General features: G+C 43.5%; 1 protein-coding gene across 3 annotated transcripts; it reads right to left on the bottom strand.

Moving 5' to 3' along the window:
- Positions 1–8073: 8073 nt before the first annotated feature.
- Hmt4-20 (Histone methyltransferase 4-20) lies at positions 8074–17600 on the bottom strand. 3 transcript variants are annotated; one of them, XM_077413389.1, is made up of 9 exons: positions 17465–17600; positions 15845–16084; positions 15599–15764; positions 15291–15461; positions 15033–15161; positions 14762–14951; positions 14278–14677; positions 12356–14134; positions 8074–12213 (listed from the first exon to the last, which is right to left on the bottom strand). In XM_077413389.1, the coding sequence occupies exons 2-9, from the start codon at positions 16063–16065 to the stop codon at positions 11802–11804; spliced, it is 3468 nt and encodes a 1155-aa protein (XP_077269515.1). In that variant the 5' UTR covers positions 16066–16084; positions 17465–17600; the 3' UTR covers positions 8074–11801. The 3 variants fall into 3 exon arrangements, with proteins under 3 accessions (XP_077269515.1, XP_077269517.1, XP_077269516.1); XM_077413391.1 differs by lacking the exon at positions 17465–17600 and adding an exon at positions 16873–16969; XM_077413390.1 differs by lacking the exon at positions 17465–17600 and adding an exon at positions 16286–16638.
- Between the last annotated feature and the right edge of the window lie 381 nt (positions 17601–17981).

Here is a 17981-nt window from a genome sequence, read left to right on the forward strand (position 1 = left end):
GTGACAACAACGAGAGGACGACGACGACGACGACGACGACGGCGGGGGGAAAATATCTCTCCTTCGCCCTTTCCCGAGTCTTCCTTCCCTTCGCGATTCCCGAGCTCTCTTCGCCCTTCTGTCCTCTCTCGCGCTGCTGCCTCTCCCCCTCGGCCTCGCCTCCCTTCGCGGCTCACGGCGAGCAACCCCGATGTCACTGCACCGCTCTCTGTCTCGCTCGAGCACCCGTACGGCCAGTGCTCCCTTCTCCTATATATACGCGCATTCCACCGCGTTGGGGTCTCGCCCCGCGTACACGTTTCCCCTCGCTGGCGCGCGCGCCAGGGTAGTCCCGAAATTCCGGTCGGCGAACGTCGACTTCCGTCCGGCGTATCCCGGGGGTCGACGACGGCGACGTCGTCCGATCCGGAGCGCGCGAGCCGAAGAGCGGAGAACCCTGTTTTTTTTTCCGCGGGCGCGACGCACAGGCTGTGGACGGCGACAACGGGCACACGACGGCACTCCACGCTCTCCGCACTCGGACGATATGCCGCCGGCACGACGCCAGCGACGCCTGGCGTCGCGACGCCCACCCCCGCTCCCGTCCGGTCCGGTGCGAGACGCCGCGAGGCGACGCGAGCGCGTGCGAGCGCTATAGCCGACCATGGCGCGGGGCGAGGGTGGCGGTGGTGAATGTGTTGCCAGTCCCCGTGCCGGAAACAGTGGCGGATTTTACGCGGGGATACCCTTGGAGAAAATTGAGAACCTCACCGTTCTCATTTGCATTTTTTTTTTATCGTCAAATTTATATTTCTGTTCAAGTTGTTGTTCTCAACGATAATTTACAATTCGACGTAAAGCCTTTCCTTCTTCGTTATTTTCACGTTTTGATACTTTTCTCCGTGTCTCGCCAGTATATCAGTAGTTATTGCTGGTAGAAATCAGACAAGTGGTAAGGACCATATAGGGAATAGCCAGTAGCACGTGACACTCGTATAAAGTACGCGAGATTGGCGCTGGGACAAGAAGAACGAGACGGAAGGAAAATCGGGATACGCGTAAGTCGACGGACCACGCGCGTAAGGAAAACACTTCCTCGGTGGAACGACGACGACGGTCGGCGAAAAAATTTATTTTCGACCCATTTCAGTCGACCCACTTTCGCGATCGCGCACGCCACGTGAAGGGGGACCGCCGAGTTTACTCTGAGAGACTCGCACAGAGGCGGGTGATTTAGCAAAGAACGCCCCGGCTCTTTGTCGCGCACCGTCCTTCGAAAGCCTCTCGCCCTTTGCAACGAAACGCGATTATTATTGTTCCCCCGTAAGGGAAAGACAGAGAAAAAGAGAGTACACCAGAACTAAAATTAATACAATTAGATACATATGTCGGCGGCAGTACGGAAATTAATTAGAGTAGAATTCTTGTTGATATAAATTTTCGCGCGTGATTATTTCCATCTTTTTTTTTTTTTTTTTTTTTTTGTTGGGGGGGAGAAATGCCTGACGCATACCCTGGAGCCGGCCTCCAGGGTTATGCCGGGCTTGCACCGGCTAAAAAACACCCCCGTGCAACTACCCCAGATCTTAAGCCGCGGGATCTGGGAGCCGTGATTATTTCGATCTAACGTAAGATATACAGGGTGTATCATAAGTCACGTCCCATCTCTGTGAGAATAAATTAACAAAATCGAAATAAGTCGGAAATAAGGGATGACGAAATTACGTTTGAGCCTTATTCAAAAAGTTACAATCAAATAACTTCTAAAGTATACATGTTATCATTCAGACAGAAAAAAGCGTATAAATCGCAATTTTTTGTCTCATTTTTGTGTTTGTACTTACCGTAATTGCAATTCTCGATGTCACAGAAAAATTTACCATAAAAATTCCATTCATTTTTACTGTACGGGAGCAGAGATATATAATATGATATTTACATGAGGAATATATCTATATATGTGTATGTACAATTTCTGTAACTTTTAAAGCGAATATCTCAGAAACGGGTCAGACAATCGATCGCAAATTTAACAAAGATTTGTGGGATATGTAAATGCACAATTTCTGTAAATTTCAGCTTCATCCCTCTATTTTAACATAAGCGATATACATCCTTAATTGTAACTCTTTAAAGAAGGCTTAAACGTAATTTTGTCATTCTTTATTTTCGGCTTATTTTGACACTTCGTTAATTTATTCTCCAGAGATAAAGCGTAATTTATGATACAACCTGTATAAGTAAATTACGTAAGGTAATTGTTCATATTTTTGCGCGAGTCGATTGAGGCATCGTTTTCCTATTGGTATCGCCGTCGAACATTTGTATATATATAAAAAAAAAACGTTTTTTTTTGTCTTCGCTCCAAACTTATTCTTCGGCGACTTGTAAGTTCTCGCTCTTATATAAAGTTTCTATTTTTCTTACTTATTTATTTAATGTTCAAGTAAATCTACCGTCAATTAATAATTCAACGATTACACTTTCTTCGATCGACATCGAACCGAAGTATTGTAACATAAATATATATAGCTATTATCTAACTTATATACACAACTCATATGTAACTTATATCTAACTTATATATAATTATATATCTGTACCTTAGAGGTATAAAGAATCGTATCTCCATTATTATGAATTTAGAGAAAACACAGAGAAAGTTTATTATTTCTATGAAAATTTTCAATGCGACTTACTCTGAATTGTATTAATACAATGTTTAGAAAAAGCCGTATAAAAATTCCGTAAGAATATTGTATAGGAATATTGTATCTTGTTAGTAATAATGATGGATAAGACTCTTTATCATTATACAATTTAAGCGCCTGGTATATTAGAAAAAGTAAATTAATTTTGTTTCGATATATAAACTGGAGATACGATGCTTAGGTATAGATATATAACTAAATTTTATTTATAATCGCATATCTTGATTTCTCAAAATGCAGAAAGTGCAATTATTGTTTATATACAACGTTGTAGGTCATATACAACGGTTCGCGTAGAGCGTATGGTGGTGAGTTTCGTAAAAAAGATAAAATTTAAACGAGATAACCATTTACGTTTTGCGAGTTTTGGCTTTTTCTGGTCCGACCCATTTTAAGAGTGCAAATTCCGTCGTTTAGCGTTACACGAGAGCAGAATTTATTTGCTAAATGGAGGATCAAAAATCAGATAAGCTTGTTGCTTTGTTTTCATTTCACGTGCCAATGCCTCGTTTCTGATCTTCTTACGTTTCATAAGAATTGCATCTATCCATCTTTAAGTAAAAATTATATTAAAGAAAAAATGTTGCTATATAATCAAATAATTACTTAAATAGAATTTTTGTCAGACGATAAAATTTATTAGATTATAATTACTTGTAGAAGTGCACACACATTACGTCTCAGGGAAATTAGAATAAAACGTAGTGAAAAGTGTCGCTCAACATTACGGTTGTTGTTATCGCGTACAATACCGCGTATACGAAGGGACGCGTATTTTTATAGGGTGTACGATCGATCACGAAATTACTCCGTAAGAAACATTATAGTTTACGAACAGTTTAAGTCTCTCTTCGGCTCTGTTGAGCTTCCCTCTCCCGATATCATATAAAAAGTCGCGGAGACAGAAATATTATCCGTATAAAAAAAAAAAACAACATTGGCAATGCAAACGGCCACGCGATAAAATAAGAACTGCCTCGCGACCAATATCCGTTGGTATTTACCGTGGAAAAAACCTGGGCGAATAAACATTAATAATTAATATCGAATTTGATTGATCGATATGACGACCGGGAAAACTTTCGAGCGACTAATTAAAATGCGTGTACATTAATTGCAATTAGAGACAGTAAAGTTATAAAAAATATCGAGAGTATCTCCGCCGGTCGTAAAAGGGAGAGATATTTCTGCGGTGAAAATGAATTAATTAAAATCAACGCGAGTAATTACCGCGATGTCATTTTCAATGTGTCTCGATGTCTAACCCGAGTGTAAAAACATTGATATCAGCGTTCGTTACCGAACGGCGCGACGTTTCATTTTGATTAACCATTGATTCAAATTTATTAATGCAACAATGAGAATACGCTGGCATTCGATAATGAGTTTGTCAACATTTCAACATCGGGGGGGGGGGCGGAGCAATTGTTTCTAGGTCCGGAACGTAGAATTTGCGAATCATTCCCCCGATAACCGCTTCCTATAGCGGCTACCGGCGCGGCGGTCCGCGGCAGCTGTGCGGTCTACACCTTCGGGGTCTTCCCTAAATATACGATCGGTCGACGGATAACGTCCCTGACTGATAAACGCTACGCCAAAAGAGAGAAAGAGAGAAAGAGAGAGAGAGAGAGAGAGAGAGAGAGAGAGAAAACTCGCCGCGAGACCGACCCTCTTTGCGCGCGTCGCGTCGTCTATCTACATCTACAATGTCGGTACAACTCGCGCTGCATAATGTAATCATGTAGGTCACACCCGGCGAGATGTGTGCGTGTCAACACAACGGCATCCGTGCGACGTCGCCTGTATATAGCCGAGCGTCACGCAATAATAGGCGTACGTACAAGCCGGCGATTTAATATTATCCGACGAAGAGAAGCGAACGTCGCCGCCACCGCCGCCGCCTCTCTCGCGCGTTGTCTCCTCTCTTCCGCGACGGCGAACAGGCGCGATTCTCATTTCGATCCCTCGAGCGCTGACGCCAAAGGAAGCGGTTGAAAAGCGTTTTTAATCGCGGTCCCGCCGCGGGATTGACACCGAATGGATCCTTGCAGATCAATCGACTCTCGGGGCTGCGTAAACGAGGAAAGGGAAATTAAATTTACCGCGTCGACCGCGCGCGAGAGCGAAATTGAAGCCGATCTTACTCGCGGAAAAGTCGAAGCCGTTTCTTCTTCTTCTTCTTCTTTTTCTTCGTAAATAGAAGTTCGCATCTCGATATCGGTTCTCGGCCATTTTCTTCAAACCGCGCGCCGGGAAAACTCGAAGCAGATCAACCCGAGGCGACGGGAGATATAAGCTCCCACTTGGAAAAACTTATTAAATGCGACGCGAGAACGCGCCGCCTTTCCTCTCGCGGAGATTACTTATGCGCAACGAAATTAGATAATTATACGGAGTATAATTAGTTGCAACAAACAGTCAGGCGTATTACGCGTCAGCCGACACGCATTCCCGACGTTGCACACGCGATCGCTCATTTACAAGCGCGCGATATATATGCGCGTGTAACGCGTTCCCGTTTTGATCGGGGCCGGCGAGGAAAGTCCGGAAGTCGCGTTAAAATTCCGCTCCGCCAGCATCATCCGCGCCCGCAGAATATTACGCGCGCGGAATGCATACACGGGTTTATTCCCTATCTGATGAGCAGTCAATTCCCGTGAACGAGCCCTGTCGTGGCTCTTCGCTGTTCGCGCGCGCTTTCGCAATAATAGAGAGAAAAGTTGGTCGAACTGTATCGACTTTCCGGAAAGCCGCGCGAGAGCCGTGTATTTTAGTAGATGACGGTACATTGTTAGTATCCCCCGGCCGCGCGGGTAAGCGTTATTTATCACTTCTGGCCCACTAATAAAACGCGATAAAATGAGGCGGACAGCGCGTGTAAGTGGCTTGAATCAAACTCATCGATGGACTCGATTGATCTAATTTTGAGCAAGATTGTCGAAACATCCCTAGAGAATATTAGAATATATCTTGAAGTCGCATAAACGTTTAAAGACATTTGTACTTTTTTAAGACGCATCTTAGAATCCGATTTATGACATCTCTAAAACTATTTTAAGATATCTTTAAAACATCTCGTTTGGAATCGCTTGTACACATGTATGATTTTAATAAATGATACAGTTTAACCCGAAAACGAATGCCTGATTTTTTTTCCATAAATAGTCACCTGGGATGATTTTTACACCCCAATTAAAAATCATTGTTATTAATTACATATTGTATATTTTGGATTGTTCTTAAAATTTATTAATATTTGAGGACAATTTATGAATATAAATTTACTCAACATTTTTTGAAAAAGTAAGGTGAAACAAAAAAAAATTTAATTAGAAAGAAGCACATCAAGAGACACGGCAGTGTCTCGCGCCAAGCGAGACCGCACCGTGACTCTTTTACGCGAACGCACGAGTTGCGAGTACCCGAGATTTTGAGATAAAAATTACTGTGGTGTGTGTGTGTGTGTGTGTGTGTGTGTGTGTGTGTGTGTGTGTGTATGTGTGGAGCTTTATTTTTTCGATACTGGGATGACTTATACCTCAGTATCGAAAAAATAAAGTTTACATCGCAGTAATTTTTGTGCTTTTTTCTAATTAATTATTTTTTTTGTTTCTCCTTACACACTTTTTCAGAAAATGTTGAATAAATCTATATACATATATTTCCCCCTCCCAGGTTAAATAGTAATATATGTATATATGTATATGTGTGTGTGTATATATCTTCTTCTTATTCTTACAAGGAAACTCACGGAAGTACCTCTCTCCGATTTTTTAAATAAATTTTAGTTATGTTGTTTACTAGATGAACATAACGGACACGTATTTTTTTATACGTGCCTATACGCGTGTTTAGCGGGTAAAACACTTCTTTGAAAAAAATCGGTTTTTCTCTTTCGGGCCGAATATCTCCGAAACTATAAGATAAAAAAATTTTTTTAAACAAAAGTTGAATGGTTTGAAGAGCACTTTAAAATAATAACAAAATAAAATTATTTTATTTTATTTTTTATTTTTATTATTTTTTATCTTTTATATATATATATATAGTTTCGGAGATATTCGGCCCGAAAGAGAAAAGCCGATTTTTTTTCAACTTGGTGCTTCATCCCTTAAACACGTGTATGATGGGCACGTATAAAAAAAATACGTGTCCCTTATCCGGAGAACAACATACTAACAACTCATCAAAATCGGAGGGAAATACTTCCGTAGGTTAGTCTATTCTTTTCTTATCCGAAGGTGTAGAGTATTCTGTGCTTTTTATTTTTAATCACTTTAAGTTCAGATATGCAGGGGATTAGCCCACGGTATCTTAATTCAAATGGAGGGAGGGGTACAGATAGCAGTTGCCAGTTGCTAGGTGTGGACCGAGTCGATGGAGGCTGACAAAGAAGATAATTGTCCGGTCGGATTATTAGAACTACGGGATACGTGTAACACTATGCAAGAAATTCAAGAATTAAAAATATATATGGCGCTAAATTAGCTCAGTTGAAGGACGAACACCATTGCATAAACACGAATGCTTGGGCAACATCAACTATAATACAAATTACAAGCAAGAAGTCAGTCGCCCAGTTTTTCCGCACGAGAGTCCCGTTGTTAATTTCTCGTGCGAGGGATGCAGTTGGGAATATTAAAATTCATGTGATCAAATGGAACTTGAGAATCTGGTTCGTCACAGTTGTGAGTCTGACGCTTTACCAATATTGTATTAAAAAATATGTGTATCTTTTTAATTTTAAAAATCGAAACTTTGTTATTTTTTTCTTTTATTTATGTACTTTTATGAGCAAAATTATGATCATATAACTCGATAAGATTTTATTAAAGATCAATAGTCTTTTAGAAGTTCATATGATTGCTGACAACTATGATTACGAAAATAATGATTCTCAATTAATTCAGGCATAGACCACAAAATTTGAGATAAATAGAAACCGAGAAGCAATAATGTACAATATCGAAATAAATATTGTTTCATCTTTATGAAATAGTTTAAAATTTGTTTTCATTATATGGATTTCATTGTAAAGAGTATATGTGTTTCTGTAAAACGTTGAAATAAATAATTGGATCCAAATTCGATTAAAAATTTACACTTTTTGGGTAAAATACTATTAATTTCACCAACCATTCATAAAGTTACTACTTACTTTATCTGTAAGGCGCAAAATTTGAATAGACTTGAAGAAATAGTTATAAAGGTTTAAAATGCGAAATCTGATTTGTACTAGGTTCAATCTTTCATTTAAATCTCTCATTTAATCTTGGAAAAAGAAGATCAATTACAGTGGAAAAGGCCGGCGCTTTTCAAATATTTTCTTTGAAAGAGAAAAAAAAACCAAGATAGAGATTGAAAGAATTGAGAAAAACCATAATTACGTTTATGCGATTCATTTATTATGGTTCCTTAATCCGTAGAAAATAATAATGACAATGTACATTTCTATATATCTGTCGCTCAACAAATATAATAAGATAATATGTATAATTACAATGTACGCGCCGCGCGCGGTCGCGAGTCTTCTACGAGAAAAAAAAGAAATTCGTTTCTTCCCTTCCTGTCTTTTTTTCTTCTTTCTACTTCGCCGGGCGGCTCTCGGAAGAGAGACTCGCAAAATATCGTCCTCCTCGATTCGCAATGATTCACACACGAAATTCATCTAATAACAATGATCGTTTGCAGCGCGGGGGATGCGACTTATGATTTTTCTTACACTCCTCACACTCTCGCGATTAATCGAAACGTACGAATCAGCATCATTCTTCTAATGGCAGTGAGACAAAAATTCTGCCGATAACGAATGAGGGAGAAAGCGTCGACGCGTGCGACGGTCTAAAGGGGAAAAACGAAGAAAATGACATCGCTGATTCGGGAAATAATGTTGCGACGCAAAACTGTTGTTGCGAATAGAAGAAACACTTCGAGAAATTTCCCTCTCGTAAATTCGGGGAATGTCCCGTTCCCTTTCTCCTTCATTTTCTTCCCTTAAGAAAACGCTTCGAGTCGATCGCGTAACGACTGGCTGTACAATTGCTGTACAAATCGCGAGTAAAGGGACAAAGTCAAATGAAAATCTCTCGTTCTCGAAATGGGCCGCTACGATCACGCAGCGTTGACAAAGGATCATTATGATTACACGGCAAAGCTGCGCCGGCGAATAGTCCTCGAATTATATCGCGCTTATTATGTGATAATAACTATGAATTCGTATTACATATATCTTCGACCTTTTTAGTTTCAAGTGATCTTTAAACGATGAAAAGGTGTCTAATTATCTTTAATTTTAATGCGATAGGAATCAATTACATATAATACAAATAATTATTTTAATCGAGAATCAAAAAGTTTAAAGTAAACGCATTTCTTTTTATTCGCTGTTAAATTTTGTTGATCGATTTGGTTACGAATTATAGTCAATTAGTATACTAATTATTAATTATAAAATCGAATCCATCAATATCTCTTATTAATACTCTTATCAATTGCTGTCGGTTAATGTTCCACGAGTTCATATTTTCCGGTCAAATTTTATTTCTATGTGCCAGAGTTAGAATTCGGAATGACCTAAGCAGTAGCTAATTAATTAATGCTACGGTGCAATCGATCCTGTATGCTGTCCATTAAAAAAATTACGACTTGGAATGAATTTTTTTTTTTTTTTTTTTTAGAATTTATTTTCTCTATATATCTATATAACGTGTAAGTAAAAAAGGAGTAAGATTAATATCTCTTTTGTAGGATTTATGAATATCACAACTATATACAGTTCCCTCTTTTCTTTTCATAAGAAAAAAGGGCTCGATTCGGGGAGGATTGCATTCAGAAATTTGGTGAAATAGTAAACATTAATTGAGAAAGCAACAATTAAAATGGCTAATATTAATTGAATTTAATTTAATTACCATGCATTTTTATCATCCTCGTATAACTAATCTATTATTATTAAAAAAATGTGCAATAAATAATTAATATATAAATAATTTTTCTATAATTCTGCATGGCAGCTTAGAGCATTCAAACAATTTTCTTTTGAAAAAAAATCAATAAACCTATTGTATTCTATGCAGTATGAGTTTTTCATTGCTATATACGACACAATGCAAAGTCGTTTCTCTATAGCTCGCTCGGAACGTAACGAGAATTTTTTTATTATTATTTGTTAATCGTGTATAATTTGCATATTAAAAACACCAAATGATCGGCGTTGGACATTGACGGCATTGAACAGTAACGGCCCATTTGTCAAGTAAAATCGAAGAATTTTAACTGAATCTCGGCGTACAATGAACAAATATTGCGTGTGCGTCGCATAACTTTTACTTCATACGGAACTTCTTTCAAACTTACGCGATATCACATTTAAAAAATTTTTAAAATCTCAATGATTTCTATTGTGTGTTCTAACAACGTGAGAAACTGGATGACAGGATTGGAGATAAAGTAATATTGCTTTGTAATAATTTTCTTAAACGCTGGAGATCAATCTCAATTGAATTATCATCCAAAAAGCCTAATTTCTTTACCGAAACTTTTGAAATAACAATATTACTCTCCTTCCAACTCGACAGAAGCGAAACTTGTATTCTGCATTTTCTTCGTTATTGGATTAGAAAAAAAATATCTGGTTTATATCTGTTGCAGAATAAAATTGCGCTCTAATTTAATATCGAAAAAATTTCGAGTAACGCAAATTTCGCTTCTCCAACCCTCACGTATATCACACTTTCGTCCGCGAACATAGAAGCGATGTGGAACAGATGGTGATCTCTTATGCGCAAAGGCGCGTTTCGTCCCCTCATTTGCGTTGTGGACATTCTGATTCTAAACGGCGCGTAATATAACGAAAACGTTGCCGCAAATGAAACCCTCTTTCTTATTAATATTTCGTTACTACAGTATCGCGTGATCGGTGCGTTCCGTATACAATGGTATATGCAATGCGGTGCCTGCCTGCACCTCGCATCGAAAGACATTGTAATACACCGAAATACAGAATATATGTATATATATATATATGGTAATATATATATAAACCTCTTACAATATATGTATAAGCAATATTTACAAGGTTCTCCACATGATATTTTTGACCTTTCGTTCGAGAATAGTGATTATAAGTGCTAACTAATATTTAGCTCAAATTTCCTTTTAGTCAGTTAGATAATTATTATTATACATAGTATAAGTATAGGGATCCTCCTCCTACGTCCTTCTCCGTTCCGGAGTACCATGGAAAGCAGCAATAATTTTTTTTTTTTAAGAAACGATTCCACGAGAAGAGATACAATTTGTAAGATTCAACTTGACTATGCTTATCTCACGAAGTACGAGGTTGATACAATGTATTGCGTATACAATTTGTCGAGAAACGGATTAGCTGGAAGAAAAGAAATACAAGAAAAAGGAAAGAGACCTTTCGGAAATCATGCAATCTGATATCCTTTAAGGATAGCAAAAATTTCGAAAAACAATATGCTCGATTTGACTCCAATTGAATCGTTAAGTAGAATTATCTCTTTAGTACGCTAGAGCACTTTATTAATCTATAGAACTGTATGACGCTTGGATAAGTATTCACGTACTATGGCTCTGATTTTGTACGCGGTATTTAATTTAATTCTACATGGGAGAAATATGTAGGTGCGCGTACCTAAAGCTTCTTCTTACACGTTTTCTCGCTTACGATATCTCGATAGGCCCTCAGAGATTCGTTGTTGTTATAAGAATAAGACATATACTGCTGAAAGATTTAAATAACGTGGACTACAAGAGAGACAGAGAGATGAGAGAGAATGAGAATGAGAATGAGAAAGAGAATGAGAAAGATAGGGAGAAAATGTGGCTATGCTAGTTCTATCACTATAAATCAAGTTTGATCGTGAAAAGTATCTTCAAGTTCGATATGAACTTGCTGTCACATGTCGTAGGACGAGGAGGCTTAACTTCCTGAATGATCTTTCGTTTTTTTAATTATGTTTAAAAAGATAGTCTATATATATCGTAATGAAATCGATATTACACGCGCGTCATGAACGATGGAGAGAAAAGGGGAGGGGGGCAAGTCGAGGGAGCGGGGGCGAGGGACAGGTGGAATTATAGCTGTTAAGAATGCGTTAGATCGATGGTACGTGTCTCGTTGCCGAGGATCAAGCGTAATCTTTTCATAGGCGGCGGCGGCGGATCGAGATTCAATTCGCGCGACTTCTTATGCCGTCTCTCACGGTCCCTGCTCTTGTGCTTCTTCCGGCGTTTGCGCCTCTCCAATCCCTCGACGCGCAGCACCTCGTACTCCGGCTCGTAGCTGTCCTCGCTCATGCCGCTGGTGCCGGACTCGGCTATGTCGTCCAGCACGGGCGACCGCTTCATGCGCAGCGTCAGCTTCAGCCGACCGCCGGTCCTCTCCGGCGTGACAGGACAAACTCGACAATCACTGGAATTGCTCGTTCGCCATCGGCACTCGGACGGGGTTGTGCTTGATTTTCGCGCGCTACCATTGCTCTCGTAGGCTGTCAACCTGAAAGAAGATCCCTCCGGTTTAGAAAAAAAAAATTTATAAAGTAACTTTATAAAATCTCTCGCGAAAAATATTTATAGATTTGGTTCACGCTTGTGTTCTAAATGATAAAAATAACTTCATATATTCATTGCATATTTACCGTTCCAAGCTCACTGCAACATCACAGTTTCCTCTTGACTGAACACTATTGGATTCTGCGCCATGTTCGCTCTGTGCTACGGTCGGAGGCCACGGTTCCTCCCGGACCAGCACTGGCGGCTCGGCTTTATTGTACTCGTCATTGCACTGCATCTCTTGCACAGGCGATACCGCTATCGAAGCGGAAGACGCGTGACGAGATTCGTGCTTGCCGCGTCTTATTATGGACAGTATACCGATATCTTCCAAGTTGCTCTCCTTTTCGCTGAACTCGTAGATATCGCCCTGGATGCCCGAATCATCGTCGGCCTCCCCTATCTCGGCCGTCGCCGATCTCTGCCGATCCCTCCTGTGACTCTTGGTAGATTTATTCTTGCTCTTGCCCTTACCGTGACTCTTCGAATCGTCCTGCATACTCTCCATCAAAATCCCAAACTTGGACTTGGCGTTCGAAAGTCTCTTCTGCAACTTGCGAGACGACTTCGAGGACGCGTCGAAGGCGTGATCTTTCCGCCTGGATGTCGATCTCTTTAACGCAGAATGGCGATTGTCCTCTAAATTCATATAGCCGGTTAAATCGCTATTATAGTTCGTGATCTGTACGTTACTGAAGACCGTCGTGTTATTTCCTTCCGTAATATTTATTCTGGAGTCCATCTCCGTCGCGCATAACGTCGTCATTCCGGATCTAATGCCAGGCTCGACATACGCATCACTTTTTGTTACGACGCCCTCTTCTTCTTCTTCTTCTTCTTCCTGATTCGAAACTGTACTACTGTAACATTTTAAATCGTTCTCAACTTCTGCCTCTACAACTCCCTCCGAATTAAATCCACAAAATTCGACACTGTCCGAGTGATTCGCCGCCGACGCGTCGACGGTGATCGGACTCTCGCAACCTTCACTTTCCTCTTCTTTCTCCACATCGTATTTCTGCACCACGATTACTTTCGCGGAGTTTATATCGCAACATTCGTCATCCGATCGAGAACTCGTCTCGTGTAAGATGTCATTCTCTCGAAAATCAGGCCGCAACATTTTCTTTTGTTCGATTGGCGGCGGCGACGAATCATCGTCCTCAAACTCGTAAGACGACTCCTCGTTCGGCGTCTTGCGATCGTCTTGCTCGTCCGTCGAAGAAAGCCGATTGCTATTGGACTTGGAACGTTTGTTAACGCAATTCACCTGCTCAGCCGCGCCACAAGGATCGTTCACGGCTTCCTTGTGCCGCATAGGCGACGAGTGATGGTAGCCCCTCGAGCGACAGTTCGTATCCTCGGGAATAAATTCCGCGGTATGTAAACGTTGTACATAAGTTTGAGACGTGGAACTTAATCGGATTGAATCACAGGCATTTGTACTATAATGTCCCTTTTTGTAACTGGAAGAATTAACGTTATCTACTGTCTCGGGATCGACTTCCGCGATGAGATCCGGTATTCCCCGTTCATCCTCCGCGGAGTCGCCATCACCGTTCGATTCACCAGTGTCCTCTACCTCCATCAGTCGCAGCGGATAGGCATTTTCGTTCGATTCCTCCGCCACGGTGCGCTGTCGCGGCTGCTCCATGCAAAAACCATGGTCCATTTCCGATGCGTTTGGCAGATGATGCTTTTGTAATTGCGAATACAAATTCTCCTTGTGCACCGGTCTGTCGGAATCCTCCTTTCGATGACCGATATCCGCCACTTTCGTGTCTTTCACAGCGGGATTACTGAGACAGGACGACGCGGACTTCACCCCGACTTTCCCTTTTTTCGACTCCGTTCTCTTGTGAAGTCTACAAAATAAAAAATAAAAATTAATTTAAAATTAGAATTTATTATACTTCAGTGTTTACAGACAAGAAGAAAAAATTAATTTACAATTAAATTAATAGAAGCAAAATATTTAATCGCGCGCAAGAGCCTAATAATAAGCTACCTGGACGCTCTGAGCGACTGAGTATTCTTGATGATACTTCCGTCACCAGTATTGCCGTCAAACTTGCACATCTGTTTATTACGGAGACTCCTCGTGACGGAAGTCGCGATTGCAGAGGGACGAGTTTGCAGCATATTCTCGCCGTTGTTGATCGCCGGTTGCTGCTGATTGATGTCGGAGAAACGGCAGCCTTGCGCGATCAGCTCGGCGTCGTACTTTGTAATCCCTTTGCGTCGTAGCTCCTTCATGCTGAGAGACTGCGGCGCAACCGCCGCATTTACGACCAGAACGGTGTTTCGCTCGGTGAGAGCGGTATCGACTTGCTGTTTGTTCCTGTTCAATGGCTGCTGCCGATGTTTAGTTCGATTGATTCGATTATCCGTTTCCCTCAAACGATAACCTACGAAAATAGAAAAAAAAAGAGAAGATAAGTGAACGAAGCTGACAAACGGCCTTTGTGCCTCAAATGTCGCGTGTAGCGTACCAGACGATAGCTCCTCGCCCGGCTTCTGGCTCGCGAATGCGCCGGTCCCTCGCCTCTCGCAGGTCTCGCACTCGCAGTAACAGTTGCCATCGCCGAAGAAATCCTCCCCGTAGAAGCAGGTGATTTCCTCGCCCACCTCGATATCGCGCAACACCTTGACGCACGCCGTGTCTCTTCCCGTCGGCACAAACTGCGGAAATAATAACTCTCGCGTTTACATAATAATTCTTACGCAATCACGTTCGAATTTCGTCGAGTGTCCATTATTTACCTTGCAGTTCGCTCTACAGTCATGATTTATGTATGCGGCTGGTCCCAACCACAATTGAGCGCAATTCTTTCGACAACTAAACATCACAGAGAAGTCATTTTTCCCAGGATGCAGCAACGCAGCTTCCTCCTAAAGGCATACAACAATAAATAAAGATAATATGTATTAAATGGGAAAAAAATGAGAAAAGAGAAAATGTGTTGAAATGAGAAAAATTCCATCAATTTTTCTTTTTTATACACTTTGCAAAGCTCAAACCTTCTCACTAAGCTCCGCTATACAACCGACAAGGCAGGAAATTTTGTCATGTTTCATCCATTTACGGGTGGCGCATATCTTAGCACCCTTTTGTCCCTCTAAGCTGTATCTGTAGCACGGCGCTATGGCAAAGCCGGAGTCCTTATCGAAAACTCGCAGGTATCGTTTGATCTGTAAAAATCAATAACTATTACACACACGCGATTTATTGCTCGTATCAAAAAGTGATGCAAGTTTATCGCTAAAATAAAACAATGCGATTTGAAAGCGGCATCAACGTGCATCTGTCAATGTGTGGAATAACTTACGTGATTCTCCAGATTGATTTGCTGCTGTTTGGACTTTGTGTGAGGTAGCCGCGCGCCCCAATCACCACCCATCAACTTCTTGTACGCCTTCTCGTAATTTTGAGTTTCTTTAAATTCACGAATGATCTTTCGCAGCTCTTCCTTGTTCGCCTTTAACGGCCTGTACCTGTCAGACGGAATGGAATTTTAGCAAATAAGTTGGATAACTTGTACCGTTTGTACATCGAATCGGTCGAACGCCAGTACCTGATGTTCATCTTATGGGTGGTAAATCCTAGGTAGGGATCCAGCACGAGGGACGTAGCCAGGTCGTCATTGTCGGAGAGCTCTTTGGGTGTCATGCCACATCCTCCACCGCTGTTGGGCTGCATCTTTGCAGCACCACCCACCGTGCCACCTAACCTTCGCTCCTGCTTTCTCACTGCAGTTGCCGAGGCCTGAATCGACTCGCAGTAGTCCACCACCATTCTGCGACGCTGACTTTCACTGGAAAAGAAAGACAATACAATCAAATACAATGAAACATGATGACGAAAAAAAAGAGGGCGCTTCTGCGCGAGAAAGAGACTTTTTCCCTTCCCCTAATTAACCGCATTAATAGGTTAAGCAGATTTTCCCCAAGCGGATTTAAGGTTAATGCACATTCGATGCATCCTTGCATTTTTAACATATCGAAGGTTAATGTACCCCAGATCAAGCTCTACTGGGACGTCAGGCTCGGCGGTGCACCTGCATCGCTATTGTTCCGCGTTCCGCGCGACTTTCCGGAGCGAGCAAACCGACTTTAGCAAAACGCCATTAGAATCTCGGAGCCTATGAACGACTCCCTATAAGTCCACACGAGCGAGAAACGGAACGTAAGTATAGGATCCGAGACGCTACGCCATACGGACGCGCGGCATTGTCCGGTTCCCCCCTCCGTCCCCCCTACCCGGACTCCGGTCACTCCGGAGCGATCTAGCGACGTTTCTCGAAGGGAACGAACATCTCGCCTCGCCTAGCCGTAACCTACTCAGCTGTTACTCAGGTGTCAAAAACACCGCACGGCTCACCGAGAGCGACCCTGTATCCCTTTCCCGTTTCCCCTCCCCGCCGCCCCCTCCGCCCTTTAAACGCACACGCCCGAGTTCCCCCTCGCGACGCTGCGCCGCGTCCACGTTGCTTCCCTCGGCGAACGGGAGGGCGAGGGGCCACCCTCGCGCGCCACCCGGACCCGAACCTGACCCTGAACCTGAACCTGAACCTGAACCTCCGCGGGGGCGAACCAAACCCACCGAAACTCCACCGCGCGCCACCACGTCGAGGAAGATGGGAGGAGGGCGGGGGGGGGGGAATGTTCACCGATGCTCGAGTGTCCCCGTCGCGGGTGGGTTCTTTAAACACGCCGTCCTGCCGAACGATCCCCCGCGGCGGCGACAACGGCGTCGCCTCGCGCTCGGAGCATCGGGGTTTTGGAAGATCCCCCCCCCCCCTCGGAAGTCACCGCCACGGACGAGACGAGGCCTTCGTCGGGTCCCTTCGTATCGACCAGGACGGGACACGGCAACGGCGGCGGCGGCGGCGGCGGTGGCGGCCTATGGGCTGCTACGGGTGGACCGCCTTGCGGGCGCGCGTCGGCATAACGGTCCTCTTCCTCTCGGAGGAGGACGCCGCCCGCCGCCGTCGTCCGAGAAGCCCGAGAACGTCGACGGCGCGACGGAACGCCGTACGCGAGAACACGGGACTAATGGCGGGGGCGGAAGAGGAGGCCACTGAGGCCAGGCGTACTAGCCGTGCGATGTTCTTTCCGTCTTTTTTTTTCTTCAAGACGACGCGGGGTGACCCGTCGTCGTCGTCGACGACGACGAGGACGACGCCGTTACTTACCGCGAGGATGCTCTCCCGAGAACGAACCTCTCGCATCTTGCGGTCGGTCGGGCCCCTAAAGCTAGAGCGGCGCGGCGACGTGCCTCTCGCGTCGCGGCGGAGACGCGCTCGCGGTAGCTATCATGGCTGGGCAGTATCCGAACGAGGAGGCTCGGGAGGATCGCCACGGCACGCGGCACGGCGGCGGCACACAGCGCGACGCGACGCGAGACGCCGAGACCGCGACCGACGGACAGCGCGCACTTTCCCTCCGCGGCCTCTAAGTACCCTGTGCCCACTGCCCGTGCCCGGTGCCCGGTCCGTGGCGTGTGTGCGTACGCAACAACGCGAACGCGCGATGCGTTCTCCGCGTTCGCACGGTGCCCACTCTCGGCTCTCGGTGTGTGCGCTCTCGCGAGTCGCGACTCGACGACGAGCGACGGAGCCGTCGGCCGCGCGACTCCGGCTCCGGTCTCCGACGACGGCGACGGCGACGGCGACGACGCGCTCTCGACTCCGCTTTCGTTTCCTCGTGCGA

Source organism: Temnothorax americanus, unplaced genomic scaffold (assembly GCF_048541705.1).
Source record: "Temnothorax americanus isolate GAGA-0224 unplaced genomic scaffold, ASM4854170v1 Scaffold33, whole genome shotgun sequence".
Lineage (NCBI taxonomy): Eukaryota > Metazoa > Arthropoda > Insecta > Hymenoptera > Formicidae > Temnothorax > Temnothorax americanus.